This window comes from Mobula hypostoma, chromosome 4 (assembly GCF_963921235.1).
Source record: "Mobula hypostoma chromosome 4, sMobHyp1.1, whole genome shotgun sequence".
In the NCBI taxonomy this organism is placed as follows: domain Eukaryota; kingdom Metazoa; phylum Chordata; class Chondrichthyes; order Myliobatiformes; family Myliobatidae; genus Mobula; species Mobula hypostoma.
The window spans coordinates 54,686,656-54,710,414 of NC_086100.1; the positions used below are offsets into that span (position 1 = coordinate 54,686,656).

Genomic DNA, 23,759 nt, shown 5'->3' on the forward strand with positions numbered 1-23,759 from the left:
CATCTCTGTTGCACTCCCTTTGATTTACTTCTATTTCCCCCTTCCTCAGCCCTATCAGCCCAGTTCCTATCCCCCTGCCAAATTTAGTTTAAACCCTCACTAACAGCTCTATTAAATCTGCCTGCTAGGATATTGGGCCCCTTTGGGTTCAGCTGTAACCCATCTTTTTTGTATAGGCTGTACCTCCCCCAGAAGAGGCCCTAATGATCCAGGAACCTGAAGCCCTGCCCCCTACACCAGTCTCTCAGCCATGCATTAATATGCCTGATCACGCTATTCTTGCACTCGTTAGAACGTGGCACAGGCAACAATCTTGAGATTACTACCCTTCTGCACTCTGGGTGAACGCGCTAATGGGCAGTCTTTCATTGATTATGTTATGGTTATTATTCTATAGATTTTTTGAGTATGCCCACAGAAAATAAATCTCAGTGTTGTATACGGTGACATATATAAACTTAACTAATAAAGCTTCCTTGAACCTTGAAATAGCTAAAAGACTTGGACCATGATAAAAAGTATACACTTATTATCAGCAATCCACCATGCAAGAAATCAGACAAAATGCTGCATGTGTTTTTGAGTAGAAGGCTCTTCTGTAGTGCTGCTTTCTGCAGCTGTGGAAGGGACATTATTTGGGTGGCCAAGATTAGACCTAGCTACAAAAAAAAATTACAAGCAAACAGGAGGAAAGAAAGCACCCTCAAACTTAGCGTGAGCTGCTTAGAGATTTTTTCCCAGAAACTTAAAACAAAATCTCTCCACTACCTTCTTAATACAGATTGATTTAACGTGAACATACAATTTAAAATCTTCTGCTCCTATAAAAATATTTGAGTAAAAATCTCCTCCATATGCTGAAGCATTCTTAACTCAAGCTGACCATTGAAAGTTGCGGGGAATCCCACCATGCTCACACTTCGTTTCTGTGTTAATTTAGAACACTGGACATTTCACAAGTGCTTCATGCACAAGTACTGTCCTTTTCTCTTTGGCAGTTTAAAGAGTTTCAGGAAGACTGGGAGTTCTGAGATGCCTGAAAAATACTGTCCTGATGCATAATGAATCATTGATCATAACTTCATCATGAAATCCCAAATTGAGTAATAATCTCTGGTGGTTTTGACACCATGACTACCACAAAATCCTAGCCTTTATTTTGGAACATAGACAATTTCAAGAGCGATCGGCATCAGTACATTCAATATATTTTCAGTGGGTACTACTCCATTAAATCATTTTGGCAGATAATAATTCTTTAGCTGGAATCCTATTCTATTATGTAAGAAAGAGGGAAAGATAGTAATGATACAACAATGAATGCCACATTCCATTGTTGGTCAAACTCCAAAACTAGTTATTCATATTCAGAAATATGGGACCCTAATGACATACAGTGGGAATTAATCTTGACTACACATTGGCTAGTGGAAGCATACACGGTGAATATTGCCAAATGTTTACCAGCAACACATCACAGATATCCTCACTTAATTAAAAGTACATTGATCTATTATCACCAGCTGCCTTATTGTTGTTATAATGCTGATCAACAATCCCCAGACATATTAGTTAATCTGTTCATGTAACCAATCCATTATAATTTTGTTGGCATGATGGTATTTGCTGTTGTAACGTGAACAAACTCACCACAGAGACACTGATGCTAGTGGATACAGAAGTGTTTTATTCAACAAAATGAGACATTCTTGAAGGAAGAGGCCCGTTTGACCCAATATTACATGACATTTTATATGCTAAAGATCAAAGGTAACAACAGGACAATTCTATAGTTAGGATGTACCTACCATGCTTCCTTTGAATTACATATAATGTTCACACCTCCTTCTTCAGACCTATACTGCAGTCACCCAAAATAAATGTTAATCAGCATTGTCTGGTTTTCAGTCAACTGGTGTCCACAGCTCCAGGAAACTATGGTTCAGGGCTGCATTTAAAATTTAATCTGCAAATCTGAGGATTGGTTGCTGAAGTTAATATTTGCTATATACCCCAACTCCAGTCTATGACCTAACATTTGCCAATTTCCATGCTGTGTAATGCTACAACCTCTATAACTCAGCGGTCCCCAACCACCGGGCCGCAGAGCATGCACTACTGGGCTGCGAGGAAACAATATGATTTAGCGATATGAGTCAAATATCTTTTCTCATTCCCTGTCACGCCCACTGTTGAGCCATTACGGACGCGAGGTCATTACCCGCGGGTCATCCATGTCAGCGCGGGAAGAAGATCAACTACTCAAGCTTGCAGATGACGGTGGGCTGAAAAGTATGTTTGACATAACATCTGTGCCGGCATTCTGGATCAAAGTCAATGCTCAATATCCTGAGATAGCAACGGAAGCACTGAAAACGTTGTTTCCATTTCCAACATATCTCTGCGATGAATTTAACAAAAACTAAACTGCGGAATAGACTGGACATAAGGAACCCCGTTCTCGAGTATCGCTGTCTCCCATCACCCCTCGATGGGACAGCCTTGTTGCAGGGAAACAAGCCCAGGGCTCCCACTGATTCAGCGATATTGGTGCGTTGCAATGATTTTATATGTTCATACGGGGAAAATATGCGTGGTGTGTTTAATATCCAAACGTTACTTAAAATATTATGATGCTATTGACTTATATAACCATATAACAATTACAGCACGGAAAAAAGCCATCTCTGCCCTTCTAGTCCATGCCGAACGCTACTCTCACCTAGTCCCACCGACCTGCATTCAGCCCATAACCCTCCATTCCTTTCCTGTCCATATACCTATTCAATTTAACTTTAAATGATAACATCGAACCTGCCTCTACCACTTCTACTGTGTGTTCGTTCAACACTTACTTCAAGCTCCCCTGTCCTTATCGCTATACTCATGCGAGGAAAATATGCGCTGTGTTTAATATTAAATTCGTTAGATAAACCCTTTTAGAAACGAAATTGAATGTATTAGCCACTTATCACCAATATTCCGGTCGTGATTAACACTCCCCCCGCCGCCGAACAGAATCGCCAAAAATGATTTGTAGAAAAAATAATCGGCACGTGCACGCATGCGCAAGGCACACATTCACACTGGTGCCCACGCAAGGCTTCATGGCCATTGTAGTCTTTATTTGGGTAAACACAATGTAATTAAATGCTACTCTTGTCCGTTGGCAACCATCACACCACCCCCCGCCCCCCCCCACCCCAGTCGGCCAGTCCACAAGAATATTGTCAATATAAAACCAATCCGCAGTGCAAAAAAAGGTTGGGGACCCCTGCTATAACTGATCACTCACTGAGATGAACAAAAAGTTACAATTGTCAAATTGACTGAATTTATTGTATCAGATTGATAGTATATCATAAGCATTGCCCTCATTGGAAAGGAATCAGAAAGTTGTAGTTTCAGTTCCAGTCGGGGACTTGAGCACATGATCGATGCTGACTATCCAATGCTGAGGAGTGATGCCCTGTCAGAGGTACACTCTTTTAAAGGACATGCTGATACAAAGTTAACTTGCTCTTTGATACACAATTTCTTTGGATTTCTTTGAAGAGCAGTTTAAGAGTTAGGTGATACTTATCCCCCAAACAAAAGAATTGAAAACAAATTACGTGACAGTTACCTCCTGACAGTAACATATTGTATTTTGCTTTTGAAACGTGGTGATATTATAATCAAGGGAAACAGTTTCACACACAGTTTCTGGGAACAAATTCACACCACATTTCATATATCATGAAATAAAAACACCTCAGAAATACTTCACTATCTGTAAGGTGCTCTGGAATATCGGAGTTGTCAATATACATGGAAGAACTTTATTTTCTTTCATTATGGATCATCATTTCTTTAAGAGTCACATCAGCTGAATGGATTGATCATTTGATTTAACTTGCTGTTATTTCAGAGGAATCAAATCTTAACTAGCACCTTATAATGAAACCGACCGGGTTGTGAAAAAAGGGCAAAATTCTGTAATGTTGTTTTTACAGTAACATATTGTATTTTGCTTTTGAAATTTGGTGACATTACAATCAAGGGAACAGAGTTCAACATGTGCAAATTTAGAGTGTTTAGCCCATAGAACAGGCCATATTCTCCCATGTCTCCATTCAGAATCCTCTATTAGTATTTTCTTCATTTTGTGGAATCCACAGATCTTTGTTTTTCTGCATTTTCCATTTGATTTGGCTTTTTGATTATTATTTTCAATGTAATTATGAATAATCAGGAACTAATTTAAAACCAACCTCAGTTTATTTTTATTCTAAACATTTAACCTTTGCCAACTTATCTCTAATAGAGTTTTTAATGTAAAACATATTTACAAAATTTATTTGTCTGGGCAAGCACACATATATGGCTACTGAACTGTGATCCATTTGTGAAAAAGGATTTTGTCACATCTGTTAAATAAGGTTTTAAATTGAATGAATACATGTATTGTAACATTTTGGATGTTTTGAAATCATGCCCTAATGAACTGAGTTCAGAGCCAATATTAGTAATTTTCCCAGGAGTAGACACATTTTCAAATGTAGAGCCAGTGCTTCCCAAAAGTAAGTACAATTTTCCACGAAATCCAAATTGAATTTCACAATTGGATTTCACTTTTCTATTATTAGATTGTGATCCAAAAACAAGGCTTGTGGGGGACATTCTTTGGAAGAAATGTTTGTTTTTCCAAATGCTTTGCTGTTTACTGAAAGTAATATCAACCCAAAATATAACCCAGGTCAACACTAAGCAGTAGGTGATAATAATCTTTACCCATATGCAGGGAATCCCGTATTTCTTCTCACTTGGGTCCATTATTTTTTTTGGTTGGAACAAAATATATCACCTGTTTTCTTTACGTTATTTTAGCAATCTTCTACGTGCATGCTCATAACCTCTCCCCAAAAAATTAAAGAACACTTGCAAGGAGGCAGGTTTCCTTATTTAAAAAAAATGTGGAATGTTCTGTTGCAATGGGAAAAAATGTAACTCTTTTATTCAAGAAGGGAGACAGAAAGAAGGTGACTTTGGGCAAATTAGCCTACATTCTCTCAGTGGGAAGAGGGAGGAATATATCTACTATTAGAGATGCTTTCTCAGAAACCTAGAAACATTCAAGATAATCAGGCAAAGTCAACGTGATTTTGTGGAAGGGAAATCATGTTTGACCAACTTGTTGGAATTCTTTGAAGTAACATATTCATGTTACTTCAGATAAAACAGAATTAATGGATATACTAGCAATACACATCAAGGTTGCTGGTGAACGCAGCAGGCCAGGCAGTATCTCTAGGAAGAGGTGATCTTACCAACTCTTCCTTCAGTTAGTCCTGAGGAAGGGTCTCGGCCCGAAACATCGACTGTACCTCTTCCTAGAGATGCTGCCTGGCCTGCTGCGTTCACCAGCAACTTTGATGTGTGTTGCTTGAATTTCCAGCTGCAGAATTCCTCGTGTTTATGTAATGGATATACTGTACTTGATTTCCAAGAAGCATTTGATAAGTTGCCACACCAAAGATTACTTGGAATATGTCAGTTTAGCTTAGGAGATAATATATTGATATGCGTCATGTTGGCTGGCTAATGGGAAGCAGACAAGAGGCATAAGTAGGTCTATTTCGTACATTGCAATGAATGGTGCATCATAGGATCAGTGGCTGAGCATCAACTTCTTCAACAACACTTGGTTGAGAGCAATAAAGATATGCTTACTAACCTGTAAAATCACAAATATCAGTAGTAAAATAAACTATGGTGAAGAGATAAAGAAAAAGATAGGTAAATGAATAGGCAAAAATTTGGAAATATTGTGAGAAAGTGAAATTATCCATTTTGGCAAGAAAAGTAAAAATAAAGCACATTATTAAAATAGTAAGACAGTGTACAGCCCTGGATTGGGGAGGGTTCAGAGTGTTCAAATGCAAGTTCAAAGGAGGCCTCATATCCGTTGTGCAGTCCTCCTGCTGCATGAGTTGTCCATGTCCTGCAATTGTTGGGCCACATGACAGAATGTCAATGATAATGTTCCTAGAACAGTCAACATTTTGATTCATATTTGTTACAAATACCCAGAATGAGACTGAAGAATAAATCATCAGGGTCCATGACACTTTTGTAGTCATTGGCCCTGCTCTTCCTGATCTGGTGCTCAGCAGGTCTAATTAAAACTTAGCCAAGCATAAAATGTTCAACAGCAGGCTTCTTGCAATCATTTTTCAGGTGAAATCATCTTCTTCCAAACATCTACTAATCTGCTACTTGGTACATGGGACGATTCCTGATCCTAAGTGTCAAGGACCAGTGTGGGAACAGCTCCATGCAGAACATAGTGCTGTCAGGTGAGTGAACCAGAAGAAGTTCCATTCACGAACAGGCTGAAGTCATCTTTGGCTGGCAAAGAACCTTCCCCTTGCCTTACCAACTGTTAAACCCACCAAGGACTCTGAAATCTTCTTTATGTCCTTAACACTCAGAAACATTAAACATTGTTTGAGTCATTAAGTTAAGAAGCTAAAAGTACAGAAAATCCAAATTCTAATAAATGTTGAAATAAACCCAAACTTGCAAAGGAAGTAAAGGTATTAATACTCGTCATAGTTTGTTGGAGTAGGTTAGCTTATTGAAATCCAATTTGATCAGGCTTTTTGAGCAATTCTCAACCATAGCAGTATGGACTCTCAGCACATAAACACAAAAACTGGAAATCCAGAACAACACACACGAAGTGCTGGAGGAACTCGGCAGTCTTGATGCTACCTGACCTGATGGACTCTGCAGACAACTGGTCTGTCACCAGACACTCAACAGAGCAGAGTTGTGAAAAACACTGCAAACAACTGATACCAATTCTGCGTGTATGCAGAAATCCCAAAGGAGCTCTCAGTGAAATGGAAGATGCCAGTAATAACATCAGTACATAAGAACAAAGGAATGTACACGAAGGCATAGGCCAATTATTGTTAATGTAGGGCCTTTATATGTCAAGGACCAGAAATTAGGACCAAATTATGAAGAAGTTATTAATAATTCAAAAGATCTGTAGTCCCTACAATTTAGAACATCAAGAGAAGATTTGATTAAAGTTTTCAAGGAAACAAAGGGAATAGGAGGATAGATCAGAAATTATTTCCGATGTTCGTAACTCTACGACAAAGCATCATAGCCTCAATCATTAGAGACAGAATCTTCAGGACATTTGTTTACAAACAAATCTCCTCAGCAAAAGAGAATTGATGCTCAGGTAATTGACCATTTTTGAAGTAAATATTCAAAGATCTTTGGCAAGTAAGAGAATGAAGAGATGAGGAAAAGGCTGGTACAAAAATTATCCATGATGTCATTGAATGGTTGAAGTGACTCGTGGGAACAAATGACTCGTTCTTATGCTCACATTTCTCTTAAATTGGCAAACCTGTGCACCATCTGGAAAAATAATTGTTTATTGTGAGGAATTTACTCCTACAGCATGGAGTCATAGAAAAGTACAGCACAGAAACAGGCCCTTCAGTCCATCTAGTCTGTGCTGTACCATTTCAACTGCCTACTCTCATCAATTTGCACTGGGACCAAGTGGAAAAAGCCTCTTTGTATTTACCATATCTATACCCCTCATCACGTTGTATACCTCTATCAAATCTCCCATCAATCCTCTATGGTCCAAGCAATTAAGTCCTAACCTATTCAATCTTTCCTTATAACTCAGGTATTCCAGTTCCAGCAACATCCTTGTAAATTTTCTCAGTACTATTTCAACCCTAATTTACATCTTACCTGTAGGTACGTGACTAAAACTGCACACAATACTCCAAATTAGGCCTCACTAATGTCTTAAACAACTTCAACATAACATTCCATCTTCTGTATTCATTACTTTGATTTATAAAGATTAATGTGCCAAAAGCTTTCTTTACGAACCTATCTACCTGTGATGCCACCTTCGATGAATTATAGACCTGTATTTCCAGATCCCTTTGTTCTACAGCACTCCTCCATTCAATGTGCAAGACCTACCCTGGTCCTACTGAAGTGCAACACCTCATATTGTCTGCAGTAAATTCCATCTGCCATTTTCTAGCCCATTTTTCCAGATCCCGCTGCAAGCTCTGATTGTCTTCCTTGCTGTCTACTACACCCACAATCTTGTCATCTGCAAATGTGCTGATCCAGTTAACCATATTTTTATCCAGATCATTGATGTACATGACAAACAACAGACCTAGCACTGACCCCTGCGGCATTCCACTAGTCACAGGCCTCCAGTCAGAGAAGCAAACACCTACTACCACTCCCTGGTTTTTACTACAAAGCCAATGTCTAATCCAATTTACTACCTAATCTTGAACGCCGAGTGACCAAACCTTCTTGACCAACCTCCCATGTGGGACCTTGCCATATACCTTCATCAACTTCCTAGGTAACTTCCTCAAAAACTATAAGATTGAAAGCAGATCTAGTGCTGTTCTGGCGTATACAATGAATAAACTCATCTCGAATTTCCAGCTGGGTACAGGTATCAATTATAAGACCATAAGGTATAGGAGAATTCTGTCATTTGGCCCATTGAGTCTGCTCTGCCATTTTATCATGGCTGATCCAATTTTCCTCTCAGCCCCAATCTCCTGCCTTCGCCCCATATCTCTTCATGCCCTGGCCAATCAAGAATCTATCAACCTCTGCCTTAAATATACATAAAGACTTAGCCTAGTCAGCTGCCTATGGCAAAGACTTCCACAGATTCATCACTCTCAGGCTAAAGAAATTGCTCCTCATCTCCATTCTAAAAGGACACCCCTCTATTCGGAGGTTGTGTCCTCCGGTCTTAGACTCTCCTGCCATAGGAAATATCCTCTCCACTTTATCAAGGTCTTTCACCATTTGACAGGTTTCAATAACGTCACTCCACATTCTTCTGAATTCTACTGAATACAGACCCAGAGCCATCAAACACTCTTCGTATGACAAGCCATTCAATCCTGGAATCATTTTCGTGAACCTCCTTTGTACCCTCACCAGTTTCAGTACATCCTTTCTAAGATAAGGGCCCGAACCCCCATCTCACAGTACTCCAAGTGAGGCCTCATCAATGCTTTATAAAATTTCAACATTATATCCTTGCTTTTATATTTTAGTCCTTTTGAAATTAATGCTTATATTGCATTTGCCTTCCTCACCACAGACTCAACCCGCAAATTAACCTTTAAGGAATCCTGCACAAGATTCCAAGATGCTCTGAGCCTCAGTGTTTTTGTATTTCTCTCCATTTAGAACATAGTCAACCCTTTCATTTCTTCTACTAAAGTGCATGACCATACACTTTCCAACACTGTAATCCATCTGTCATTTCTTTGCCCATTCTCCTAATCTGTCTAAGTCCTTCCATAGCTGCTTTATTTACTCAAAACTACCTGCCCCTCCACCTATCTTCATATTGCCTGCAAACCTTGCAACAAAGCCTTCAATTCCATCATCCAAATCGTTGACATATAACGTAAAAAGAATCGGTCCCAACACAGAACCCTGTGGAACGCCACTAGTCAATGGGAGCCAGTGAGAAAAGGCTCTCTTTATTCCCACTCTTTGCCTCCTGCCAACCTACCACTGCTTCATCGATGCCTGAATCTTTCCTGTAATACCATGGGCTCAAGCTTGTTAAGCAATCTCATGTGTGGCACCTTGTCAAAGGCCTTCTGAAAATCCAAATACACAACATCAACCAACTTTAGCTATCCTGCTTGTTACTTCGTCAAAGAATTCCAACAGGTTTGTCAGGCAAGATTTGCCCCTGAGGAAACCATGCTGACTACTTATCATGTGCCTCCAAATACCCTGAAAACTCACGCTTAATAATTGACTCCAACATCTTCCCAACCACTCAAATCAGACTAACTGGCCTATAGTTTCCTTTTTTTCTGCCTCCCTCCCTTGTTGAAGGGTGTAGTGACATTTGTAATTTTCCAGTCTTCCGGAACCATTCCAGAAACTAGTGATTCTTGAAAGATCATTACAAATGCCTCCGTGATCTCTTTAGCCACTTCCTTCTGAACATTGGGGTGTACACCATCTGGTCCAGGTGACCTATCTACCTTCAGACTTTTCAGTTTCCCGAGAATCTTCTCTCCAATTATGGTAACTTCACACTTCATGCCCGCTGACACCTGGAACTTCCACCATACTGCTGTTGTCTTCCACAGTGAACACTGATGAAAAATACTTTTTCAGCTCATCCGCTATTTCATTGTTTCCCCATTACTACCCCTCCAGCATCATTTTCCAGTGGGTGGATATCCGCTCTCGCCTCTCTTTTCACTCTTTATGTATCCGAAGGGATCCCCGATGAAGATGGCGGAGCTTGACATTGAAATGTCAATTATAATCGATACCTGTACCCAGCTGGAAGTCCGAGAAGGGTTTATTCTTCTATATATTTGGTTAGACTTGAACCGCCACACACAAAACCATGCTGACTATCCCTAATCAATCCATGTTTATCCAAATACTCATAGATCCAGTCCCTTAGATTACCTACAAATAACCTTCCCACTACTGATGTCAGACTCACAGGCCTACAATTTCTTGGTTTATTCTAAAAGTCTTTCTTAAACAACGGAAAAACATCACCTCTCCTCCAATCCTCTGGTACCTCATCTGTCACAAAGGATGATTTAAATATCTCTGCTAGGGCCCCTGCAATTTCTGCACTTGCCTCCCATGGGATTCGAGGAAACACCTTACCAGTCCCTGGGGATTTATCTACCCTACTTTGCATCAAGACAGCAAATACCTCCTCCTCTGTAATTTGTATAAGGTCCATGAAGTCGATGCCACTTTGCCTCACCTCTACAGACTCTGTACCCATCTCCTGAGTAAATACTGATGCAAAAAAAACACTTAATATCTTCCCCACCTCTTTTGGCTCCACGTACGGATTACCATTCTGATCTTCCAGAAGACCAAATTTGTCCTTTGCAATCATTTGGCTCTTAACATATCTGTTGAATCCCTTAGGATTCTCCTTCCCCTCGTCTGCTAAGGCATCCTCATGCCTTCTTTTAGTCCTCCTGGTTTCTTTCTTAAGCGTTCTTTTACATTTCTTATACATCATAAGCACCTCATGTGTTCCTACCCGCCTATAGCTACAATGCACCTTTTTTTTCTTAACCAGAAGCTCAATATCTCTTGAAAACCAAGGTTCCCTGAACCTATTGTTTTTTTTAACCTATTATTCAGACACATACTTCATACTCTCAAAATTTCACTTTTGAAGACCTCCCACTTACCAAGTACTCCTTTGCCAGAAAACAGCCTGTCCCAATCCAAATCTGCCATCAAAATTGGCCTTTCTCCAATATAGAATCTCAATCCGCAGACCAGACCTAACTTTTTCCATATTTACTTTGAGACTAATGGCATTATGATCACTAGATGCAAATTGTTCCCCTACCCGGCCTTGTCTCATTCCCTAATTGCAGATCAAGTATCGCACACTCTCTCGTTGGGGCTTCTACGTACTGATTAGGGAAACTTTCCTGAACAAATCTGATGAACTCCATGCCATCTAGTCCTTTTACAGCATGATTTTCTGTTTACATCAAACAACTCAATTACAACAAATTTCAAATATCTTATGGTGCATGTTTTGATAGGGCACAAAGCTCAAACACTGCAGTCACCTCATTTGACTGTGGACCAAACATAAACAGAATTCAGGCATACATCATTCATAGTTAAATGAAAAGAATTTCTTCATCACAACTTCCTGATTCAGGACTAAATGCTATCTTCTGAGTGCTGTAATACCGATGCACCGAACAAAGACGGATGGGCATATTAACAAATAGTCCAGAGATGTTCGCTTTCATTTTTTATCTTTCATCTCTTGAAGACCCTGGGCTAACTTTTTCCTGATTAAAAGGGAAGAACACTTAATGACTGAATGGGGAATACAGAAGGCTCAAAGGATGAATCATTGGGTAGAGGAATGGTGCCTCTGTCCTTGGCAAATTTGGGAGCTTTGTATGTGGAATAATGAATGAACACCCGTCTTCTATCACTGATCTACTGAAGACATAATATGAAAATTTGCAAATGAATTACTGATCGGTTTTGCAAACTGAAAGTTCTTTCTTGCAATGAGTATAAATAATCAAATGAACTCTGGTTATACTCTCCCCAATTCCACAATACTTCTTAATCAATAACCTATTTACAGTACTAACTAAACTGGCTACAACAAGGAGAATGACATCAAAAAACAGTTTTGATTTCAGGCCAACAGATTGACGTGGGATAGGAGGTTAATAAATCTGTATGTACTACCCCCATTATAAGAAAGGGGAAGTAATTAAGAACAAGAGGAAGTTCACGTTTCTTAGCTTGCCCTCCTATAAAGAAAAAACTAGTATGTCCTTCAGATCTTTGAAACGTTTCAATACATTACAATCAATTAACTACATCAGAGGCAAAGTAATTATCATTTTGTATAGAAGCTCAGCAGCCAATTTGCACACAATTGGGCCTCATATATATCAATAAAATGGATGCCCGGTTAGTCCATTCTGGTAATACATTTTGGTCTGGCATCTCTTAGAACAATAATTTGTTCTAATACCCACTCAGGAGATGGATGAGAAGGAATCACCAGCGAGGTCCAACACTGTTGTGGATGAGACTTGATAAGCTACTGACTCAGCCAAAACTGCATCAACTGGGTGAAGGCCGGTTCCTGATGAATTCTGAGCGGTGAGTGATGCAGGTTATGGAATCACTGGGTTACGTAAACCAGAATCAAAAGAATGGCTTTGTTACCAGTCTCTTCAGATGATTGCAGTGTGTGTTGCATGCAGACTACGTCTAAATTTCAGTGTAATGGAAGATGTCAGTGGAGGTAAGTTCCCAGTAAGAACATGTGGCTCTGTTAATGAGAACATGGTCGAAGAGCTGCACAGCAGCAGGGATGATTCTGGTAATGAAGAGGTTAAGTTATGAAGAGCATTTGGCAGCTTTGGGCCTGTACTCACTGGAATTTAGAAGAATGCATGGGGAATCTCATTGAAACCTACCGAAATTTGAAAGGACTGGCTAAGGTGGATGTGAAAAGGATGTTTCCACTGGTAGGGGTATCCAGAATTAGACAGCACAGCCTCAAAATATGGGACAACCTTTTAGAACAGAAGGAAGAATTTCTTTAGTTAAAGAGTGTTGAATCTGTGGAATGCTCTACTACAGACTGTGATGGAGGCCAAGTCCATGGGTATATTCAAAGTAGAAGTTGATAGATTTCTGATTGGTCGAGACATCAAGGGATATGGTGAGAGGGCAGGTGTATGGGGTTGAATGGGATCTGGGATCAGCCATGTTGAAATGGTGGAGTGGACTTGATGGGCTGAATGGCCTAATTCTGCTTGTATATCTTATGGTCTTAAGGAGAGCAATGAAAGAGGGTCTCACTGAATTCTTTGTCCACGTCCCTCCCCACGGATCTCCCTGCTGGCACTTATCCTAGACAAGTATTATATCTGCCCCTACACCTCGTCCCTTAACACCATTCAGGCCCCCAAACAGTCCCTCCAGGTGAGGTGACACTTCTACTCCAAGTCTGTTGGCGTCATCTATTCTATCTGGTGTTCCAGGTCTGACCTCCTCTCCATTGATGAGACCTGATGTAGATTTGAGGGTTGCTTTGTCTCCTTTGTTCTGTCCACTACAAAAGACAGAATTTCCTTGTGGCCACCCATTTCACTTTGACTTCCCGTTCCCATTCTGACATGTCTGCCCATGGTGTCCTCTACTGCCACAATGAGGCCATGTTCAGGTTGGTGGAGCAACACCTTATGTTCTGTCTGGGTAGCCTGCAACCTGATAGCATGGAGATTAATTTCTCTAACTCCCAGTAATTTCACTCCCTTCCCCTTCTCTTTTTTTTCATTCCCATTCTGGTTCCCCTCTCATCCCTTCTCTTCTCCTCACCTGCCCATCACCTCCCTCTGGTGCCCCTCCTCCTTCCCTTTCTTCCATAGTCCACTGCTTCTTCTATCAGATTTCATCTTCAGCCCTTTACTTCTTCTACCTGTCACCTCCCAGCTTCTTACTTCATCCACCCTCTCACCTGGTTTCACCTATGAGCTTGTACTCCTTCCTAATATGGTTTCTTCCTCATGCCTTTCCAGTCTGTATGAAGTGTCTCAGCCCTAAAAAATCAACTGTTTTATTCTCCTCCATTGCTGCTGCCCGACTTGCTGAGTTCCTACAGCACTTTGTCTGTGTTGCTCAAGATTTCCAGCACCTGCAGAATCTTGTACTTAGGAGATTTTCTCTGAGGCAGGATCAATTAAATACAGTTAAAATATGCCATGATTTCATTTCTTACCTTCAATAACACACTCATCTGGGACAGGGAATCTCTTCACCATTTCAGAAAAGCACGACTTCACAGCATTGATATTTCCTTTGAGATACAGAGAGAGTTGATCCTGTGCTTCTGAGTGACGCATCAGACTTCCTGCACTACCCTGCTTATCATTGTCCTTCACAGTAGCACAGGCATTTCTTGATTCATTTGAGGCAATATTGCAATGAGAAAGAGACAGCACTTGGCGCTTATGTTCATCAGGCTCTTGACACAAAAGTTGTTTGACACTGCCTTCACTGAGTGATCTGTCTGAATATGTGATAGCTGTCTTAATGTCTCCATTTTCTCCCTCATCACATTCAGAGCTTAATGACTTTGTGTGCATTGCATGAAGAGCGAGACTTTTGGACCTGTCATTTTAAAGAGATTGAACACAGTATTTAGCTTAACATAAAAACTTCACGTGTCTCCAGAATGCAAGAGAGATTTCTGGTTAATTAACTACATACTTCTCAATAAACTGAGTAGTAAATTATATTAATAGCCATGGAAATTAGAGGCCAATGCAGCACTCCTCTTGTAAGTCTAGAAGGGGTCAAGAACTCCAGAGGAATTTCTTCAGCCAGTGGGTGGTGAATCTGTAGAATTTATTGCCAGAGGGCAATGGTGGCCAAGTCACTGGGTGTATTTAAGGCAGAAATTGCTAGGTTCTTGAATGATAAAGGGGTTAAAAGTTATGGGAAGAATGGGCTTGAGGAAAAAAAGTCGGACTTAGTTGAATGGCAGAGTAGACGCTGGACTGAATGGCCTAATTCTGTTTCTATATCTTATGGTGTTATGGAGTGGGCTGGGACTCAGGTCTCAGCCTAATTTTAGGCTTTCTATGACAGGATATTTCTCATTTGACGACAGAGATTTTTCAACTCTCCAATAATTTGCTTTGAGCGAAGGCAAGAAGAGAAAGGGAGTTGGTCACTAAATGATTTTTTTCTGCCTACATTTAAAGTGACCCCTATTCCTCTTCTACCAGTTACTTTTTTCATATTATGGCCATGCTAAAACATAGAGCAGTACAGCACAGTACTGTAGACACTTTGAACCTATGCTACCAATACTTAAGTTTAGTGATGGATTTTTTCTTGACTTTCATACCTTATCTATATTGAAGGTAAGTAATTTCTGCTGGCCATATACAGGCAGATGATCAATAATGCCCTCCAAAGAAAAGGGAGGGAACTTCTGAAACTATGACCAAAATTCATCACCCAATCAACTGCACCAAAACCAATTGCAGTGACAATTTGTGGCATTTTGTTTAGGCTTTCATGGGAACAATGGAACCTCTAGGCTTTACAATTCTGCGAGTCGAAGGATACAAGAACAAGAGAGCAGTTAGCCAGTAATGGCAATCATACCAGCCTGCACTGTATTTCAACCATTCTCATTTACTAATGTACTGTTTCAGTTCAATTATTACCACCTGCAAAATCTGTGCTGACATTGCACATATGTTTGAACACATGGTGAAGGCATGAAGAAAAAGATAGCTTATGTCAAGATACAAAATCACTTTTAAGTAACTATAAAATGTTAGTTCATAAATCATTTGAACTGATTTCTTTTCTACAAATTACTATAAAAATTCCTTTCACTATCATTAAATGCAAACCATGCAGTTCCAACTATTTTCACATGGTTACTTGCATGTTTCTGGATACTTTTATAGCACAATCCCTTTAAGCATTTAAGAGATTAACTCCCAGACCTAGTCAATCCAGCACAGCTAATTGCACATTGATACACAAAAAACTAAACTTCATTAAAAGCTATGTAAAAGCTGATTTTGGAATGGTCACATGTATGCAGCAGTGTGAGATTTTCCAAAAAGACTAAGGCACAGATTTTGTCAAAGAATAAGAGCAAAGCCAACTGCAACTATCTTTGTGCTGGTGATACTGACAAGAACTTTGGTATTTCCATGCATGGCTGTTTTAGAAAAATCACCCCAGGTTTCAGTTAGTGACTCAAGTGCATCTTCAGAGGCTTCAGAATTTAGGAATGACAAGGGATTGAAGGTCTAAAAAGTATTCTGTCCTGGGAAAAGCTTATTAAACCAGTAATGGATTATGCACCCATGGCATCATGAACAAGAGAAGTGGCTCTGCACAACTGGCGGTGCAAAGGGAAATCCTGCTACTGAGCGAAGACAGAGCAAGCATTAGAAAACAGCAAGCTTTCTGATCATGCATTGCTGCATGAAGTCTGGGTGAACTTTTAATTATGTATTGTCAAAATTACTATTAAGCAAACCTAATGATCCTAATGATTTTATATTTTGCATCTGTATTATAATTCCCTCATATACATAATGAGCTGCGACTCTGCTGATTGGCAGGCTGCCCAATCTCACTTCTTGCCTGCCCTTGGACTATACAGTTCCTGCCTTTAGGTAAAATTTTCTGCTGGGAGCCTTAGTGCATCGTGTAATCAAGTCTGCTGTGCCTGCAGAGAGTGAGTCCCTACCTCAGGCTCAGTGGCTGTTATTTAAACTGAATAGCTGCAACCTTTGGATATGTCAAAGACACTGATCACTTTGGAACTATCAACAAATAATAATACAATTGAACAATAAATTCATATAAAATATTAAACCATTAGAGAAATGCATTTAGCAACTTTTAAAATATTCTTATAGATCTAATGCAATTACCATAAATAATATAAATGTATGTGAATATTTTAATTGCTTACAGGAATTTCATTACAATTTTTATTATGTTTTATTTTTTGAATAGTTCCTGACTTTTTGAATTTCTCGCAGGCCATTTATTACAAGGGATTCACCGCCTGGGCCAAGCTTGGCTGCAGACGTCCTATTCACAGAACACGGAAATCTGAGGAATTCTGCATTTCCATCTCAGACTCCATCCTGAATATCCCACCTGTGCTCAGGAATCAAGATCTGTACCTGAGCTGAACAGACTATCTTCTGTATGCGAAATAACCCTATATTTTTCTGTTGATGACCCTTTCACACACTGACAGAAGTGTTGTGTATGTTATAAGAGTGGCTGCATTTCAAAGTATCTGTTTGTTGTGACTCCTTTCAAGCTTGTAAAAGGAACCAGGTTATTGCAAATTCTTTTATGCTGCTTGCAGCAAACTCTACACTTCCACTAATTTTTTCCGTATTCATCATGGATAAGTTACAATTACTCCAGCTAAAACTGGAAAAGATCAAATACAGAACATCATCTTCACTGTCCACCATCTACAATCTATGACTACGTAACCTCTCCATTAACTATTAATGTCACATTTCAGGAAGCTCTAGACTATGCAAGATCATCTACAACCTCAGTATCGTTTCTGACCCTAAACTTAATTTCTGATGCCATATCCTTTCTCTTACAAAGTCTGTTTACTTATCTGAATCTAGTCCTGCCCCAAATTCAAGTTTAATCATCATTCAACCGTACATGAATACCCACGAATACAGCCAAACTAAACCGCATTCCTCCGAGGCCAAGGTGCAAAAATAGTGCCAATAGTCACACACAGCACAAGGCACATAGAGCTCATATAGATAGCAGTAAACATACAGTCACACAAAAAATATATATATAACCCAAGTCCCTAAGTGAAATGTCCTCTAAGTTGATGGTGCATGGGTACTGTCGGTAAGAACAAGCCGTTCTCAGCGATCCACGGGCGAACACTGGAGGACAGCACCAAAGGGAGAGGCCAGACCCTAATCCAGCATGGATGCTGTGCCACACCACCTCTGATGTCTCGCCTCCTGGACTGCTACGACAGGCAAGTCCGTGGCATGAGGCCTAGTCCTTGCTTCAACCAAGGCCACACAGCTCCCCTGCAGTCAGTCTTGTCAATAAACCAGTGAACCTGACTAGCAGTAGTTTACATTAACAATATCCAACAGGGTCTTTTGATTGCAAGAAAAATGTCCATGACAGTTAGACGGCACGCCACCTTTGCACATTGACCCTGATGCCTTTCTGTCGCAGGCAGAAACACGATCTGCACCAAGTCTAGCTCCTCCAGCTCCTCTGCCGATAAGCAAATCGCTGATGAGGTAGACTTGCGGTAATTGAAGTTCTTAATGTCCATCATTGTTTTACAAAAAAACACATTTAAAAAACAAAACACCTTTGGTTGGCCCCAGAGAGGCTGATGTGTCCAAGCATGCTGCCATTTAACCAGAAGATAAGCTATGGTAACATTGTCAGCCATGCAATTATTAGTTTCTGGTTCTAAATTTTAATAATCACCTGTCTACAAACCTAGATAATCAGCATTATTGACTGTCATCTTGGGTGCTATGTTCTTCAGGAATCCTTTCATTGTTTCTTCTATCTCTTTCCCTCTAAAATTACCTTTCATAACCTTTCTCGCTGAAAACGAAAATATTTCAAAAACATTATTGAATTCAGTACTATTTCAACTAATATTTATAGCTTTTTTTTAAAGTCAGTAACTTGTCCAACTTGAATTTAAAACTAGTTTACGCCTGCACTGTTATCAAAACTATGTCTAAATCACAAATAAAATGTTTTAGCAGAGTTTTACTCTACTACACCATCAAAACTGTACTGACATCTTATGTTTGTTCATAAATTTATGATTAAAACTTTTGAGTGAAGTATTTTACGAGATATTTTCATGAATCCCAGTATATTTTGAATGGCATTTTCAAAGCATTGTTATACAGCCGTCCCTAGGGGAAGAAGTTGTCCAACAACTAAAAACACGTAACCTCATATACCATGGTTTCTGAGCATTTTACAGCTAAGAAAAAGTGATTACATGCAAAATTTTCATCAGTGCACTGATTTCTGAAGATCCTGCTGGAAAAAGACACTACATTCACTGTTTTGAGAGGACAAGCTCCAGTGAACAGAGAACAAGAAAAACATAACTTAATTTGCATACAACAAAAATATAAATAACCAAATACTATTAGTGGTGAGGATGTGGATGTGGTGAAGACATACAAGTACCTGGAGGTGCACCTGGATGACAGATTTGAGTGGAGAACCAACACAGAAGCTATGTACAAGAAGGGCCAGAGTCACCTCTACTTCCTGAGGAGACTGAGGTCCTTTGGAGTAAGCAGGCCTCTCCTTCACATGTTCTATCAGTTTGTTGTTGCCAGTACAATCTTCTATGTGGTAGTGTACTGGGGCAATGGTTTCAACAATGGTGATTCCAACAGGCACAATAAACTGATTAGAAAGGCTGGCTCTGTTATAGGAGTCAAACTGGACACAATGAGGCTGTGGTAGAACGAAGGACTTTATGGAAAAACTTGGAAATTCTGGACAATGATTCTCACCCTCTGCGTGCCACCTTGGCTGAACGAAGGAGCACTTTTAGTAACATACTAAGGCAACTGTGCTGCTCCAAAGAGCGCTATATGAGACTATTCTTACACTCGGCCATTAGGCTCTATAATGAGTCAACCTATAGCTGAGGAAGTGATGACCCCCTCCTGTTAAACTGTTTGAGGTAACTTGTTCTCTATGTTTTCTTACTTTGCTTCTAATGTTTGTATATCTGTATATCTGTGCCCTCGTAATGCCACTGTGACACTATAAATTCCCTTGGGATCAATAAATATCTATATATCTGTGAATACAATTCTCCAACTACCTTTGAAGTTATAAATTATTCCTCACTGAAAAGAAAGTTCCAAGAATTATTCCCCAAGCAGAACTCTGAAGCACTCCAGAAAGATCAGCTAGAATTTGGAGTTCTTAATAAAAAAAACTTAATAACAAGCGGTACGTGAGCAAAGCGCAATTCCAGCACGTGAATGTACTTGTATATTTGTAATGTTTTCTGTATTTATTCCTATATTCATACCTGACTTTGCTGCACAAACTGTTCAAAATCTATCAGCATGATTAGCATTAGATTATAAAAATTGAAGTGTCTTTCCATAGGGAAATCTTCACCTGTTAAATCGCATTGCTTTCCATTCTTCCCTGGACCCCTGGCCCAGGCTGTATCGACGGATGCGACTTGACGCCCTGTTTTCATTTGTCATCTTTTTCTCAAAGACCCGTCTCTTCACTTGGAGTGTCTGAATTCCTGAGCTTTCATCGACGAGACATTCTTCAAACTGGGAATCTGCGACAGGTTCTCCTGCTCGATTAGTTACTATTCTGCGGAAATAAGAGGAAATGGTGAGTCATTATAGAATTCCTTATGGTTTTATCTTGGACTGCTGGCTAATGTATACAGTACTACAAAAAATAATGTTGGGACTCTGGATTTTTTGGTTACTTTTAGACAGCCAACTTCACAATCAATTGGAAGTAGATAAGAAGCAGCATGTATGAATTAGTAACTTAATTTACTCAAAAGCTTATTGTGTATTATTTTGAAAACAGTATTGAATGCATTCTATTTCAAACAACTAAAGTCACAGAATTACATTCATTCACAGGAGAAGGAACATGAGATATTAGATAAGATAATAAATAATATACTTTTTCCAAATCAATGTTTTAAAAGTAAGAAAGATGTTTGATTTATGCACTACAAGGGCCCACAATAACAATCTGACATTGAATAGATGAACTTTAACAATACAGAGTACTATTAAGGAAAATATATTGGAAAAACTCCCATAATCTTCAAAACTGTCACAGAATTTTATTTTCATCCACGTGAAAAGACAGATGAGGTCTCGGTTCAAAAGTACATCTCCAGCTCTCCACACTCTAACCTTCTGTCCTGGAGTGGAAGTGCTACTATTAAGCCAAGGCAAGGACCCATCACTTTTCCATCAAACAGTTATACTAATTTGCTGACAATGCTTGGGTGCACTTTTGAAAAGAAATGCTAAACCACCACGAATGTACTTGGCCCTTCTGAGTCTGCATTGTGGAACTACAAAAGGGTTTATGGAATCCAAAAGGATATCTAATTCAGTTTAATGAGTAATCTGTGTGTTTTCAGTCATTAAACAGATGCCTGTTTTATCCCTAATTCAAACATGTGGTACTAAAGTCTGCCAGTAAATACCCAACTGATCATAACACAAACCATGAGACTGCCAGAATGTGCTGACTGGAAAGCTGGAAACTAGATTCTCTTGTTTGAACTTAACAGGAGTAGATTACAAACTCATAATGGTGCTTGTGCTGTCTGCTGTGAAGTATATTTGTTATCAGAATCAGGTTTAATATCACTGGCATATGTCGTGAAATTTGCTAACTTAGCAGCAGCAGTACAATGCAATACATGATCATATAGAAGGAAAAAAGAAATAAATAAATTACAGTAACTATATGTGTATTAAATAGATTAAAATTTGTGCAAAACAGAACTACTGTAATATAAAAAAGTGAGGTAGTGTCCAAGGGTTCAATGTCCATTTAGGAATTGGATGGCAGAGGGGAAGAAGCTGTTCCTGATCACAGAGTGTGTGTCTTCAGGCTTCTGTACCTCCTTCCTGACAGTAACAATGAGAAGAGGGTATGTCCTAGATGATGGGGTCCTTAATAATGGACACTGCCTTTCTGAGGAACCGCTCCCTGAATATGTTTTGGATACTATGGAAGCTAGCACCTGAAATGGAGCAGAATAATTTTACAACTTTTTGTAGCTTCTTTCGACCCTGTGCAGTAGACCCCCTCTCCAAAACCAAACTGTGATGCAGCCAGTCAGAATGCTCTCCACTGTACATCTGTAGAAGTTTTCGAGTGTATTAGGTGCAAACCAAATCTCCTCAAACTCCAAATGCAGTATAGCTGCTGGCTTGCCTTCTTTATAGCTGCATCAATATGTTGGGACCAGGTTAGATCCTCAGAGATCTTGACACCCAGGAACTTGAACCTGCTCACTCTCTCCACTCTGATCCCTCTCTGAGGACTGGTTCATGTTCCCTCGCCGCCTTTTTCCTGAAGTCCACAGTAACCTTTTTGGTCTTACTGACATGAGTGCAAGTTTGTTGCTATGACACCACTCAACTAGCTGGTACATTTCACTTCTGTATGCCCTTTCTTCTCCATATGAGATTCTGCCAACAATGGATGTATCGTCAGCAAATTTATAGATGGTATTTGAGCTATGCCCAGCCACACAGTCATGGGTATAGAGAGAGTAGAGCAGTGGGCTAAGTACATACCCCTGAGGTGTATCAGAGTTGATCGTCAGCGAGGAGTTATTAATACCTATTTGCACAGATTGTGGTCTTTGGTTAGGAAGTCGAGGATCCAATTGCAGAAGGAGGTACAGAGCTCCAGGTTCTGTGGCTTATTGATCAGGACTGTGGGAATGATGGCATTAAATGCTGAGCTACAGTCAACAGCATCCTGACATACAACAGATACGACAAAAAAAAATTAAAGACACATTTCTCTCTAAGCTGTTTATAAATCACTGAAACAGGGGGGAAAAAATTAAATCCCTGGAGTAAGTTGCACAGCTCAACTAAATTATAGCTTCTCTGTACCAGACTCCTGTTTGCACCCCCCCCCATTCCCTTAGAGCCTTTCAAGCAAAAACCCACTCCAAAAGCAAAACAAAATTGATTTGTATCTGAAATACAGTTGACCTAGAAACAGCTTTTTAAGGATTATGTCCACTTGCCATGGACTCCTCCACTAGAGGAAATAACTTTTGTTATTGGCCCTGTAAAACTCTTTAAACTGTTGGATCACCTCTTAACCTTCTGCATTCAAGGCACTAACATTGCAGAGAACCCTCAGGTTATTTCCATGTTTAGCCTTGCATAAAAAGTGCAATCAGTTTTCCCCTAAACTGATTACAAGCTTGATTTTAACATAGTTTATGAGAATTGTTATTTAATAGGTGTGAACCAGCAACATTAACACAAAACACTGGGAGGATAATCAACAGAGACACCAGTTAGCAGTTTGATTCAGTGCACTGACAGCACATCTGCAGCACGAAACAGGGATCACACTGTATCCAGCTTTGCATAATTGATTCATTCATATGGCCAGTTATAATCAGAAAGACATGGTGACTAAAAACCCTCCCTGCAAATCCATTAAAAGTGGTAATAAAAGATTTGGGAATCAGCACCCATTCTTGGTGAAGTGAGCAATGAATCAGAATCAGGTCTAACATTACTGACCTACATTATGAAACATGATGTTTTGCGGCAGAAGCACATTGCACTACTATAATAAAAAAAAACCTTAAAAATTACAATAAATATGTAAGACCATAGGACCATATGTGCAGAATTAGGCCATTTGGCCCATCGAGTCTGCTCCACCATTTCATCATGGCTGATCCAATTTTCTTCTGCGCTCCATTCTCCTGGGTTCTCTCCATATCCCTTCATGACCTGACCAATCAAGAATCTATCAACTTCTGCCTTAAACATACATAAAGATTTGGCTTCCACAGCTGC

General features: G+C 39.7%; 1 protein-coding gene and 1 long non-coding RNA gene across 14 annotated transcripts in view; one reads left to right on the forward strand and one right to left on the reverse strand.

The window, feature by feature from the left end:
- The window catches only part of veph1 (ventricular zone expressed PH domain-containing 1), a 247,776-nt gene that overhangs the window by 64,541 nt on the left and 159,476 nt on the right, over window positions 1–23,759 (reverse strand). For all 13 annotated transcript variants that reach the window (XM_063045816.1, XM_063045817.1, XM_063045810.1 and 10 more), the window contains 2 exons: window positions 20,323–20,532; window positions 14,366–14,757 (listed from right to left, as the gene is read on the reverse strand). In XM_063045816.1, coding sequence (XP_062901886.1) covers window positions 14,366–14,757; window positions 20,323–20,532 — 602 coding nt within the window. The remainder of the gene's footprint in view (window positions 1–14,365; window positions 14,758–20,322; window positions 20,533–23,759) is intronic.
- Window positions 6,234–19,135, forward strand: LOC134345329 (uncharacterized). The gene is made up of 3 exons (XR_010017657.1): window positions 6,234–6,338; window positions 12,616–12,738; window positions 17,169–19,135. It is a non-coding gene; the product is annotated as an uncharacterized LOC134345329 (long non-coding RNA).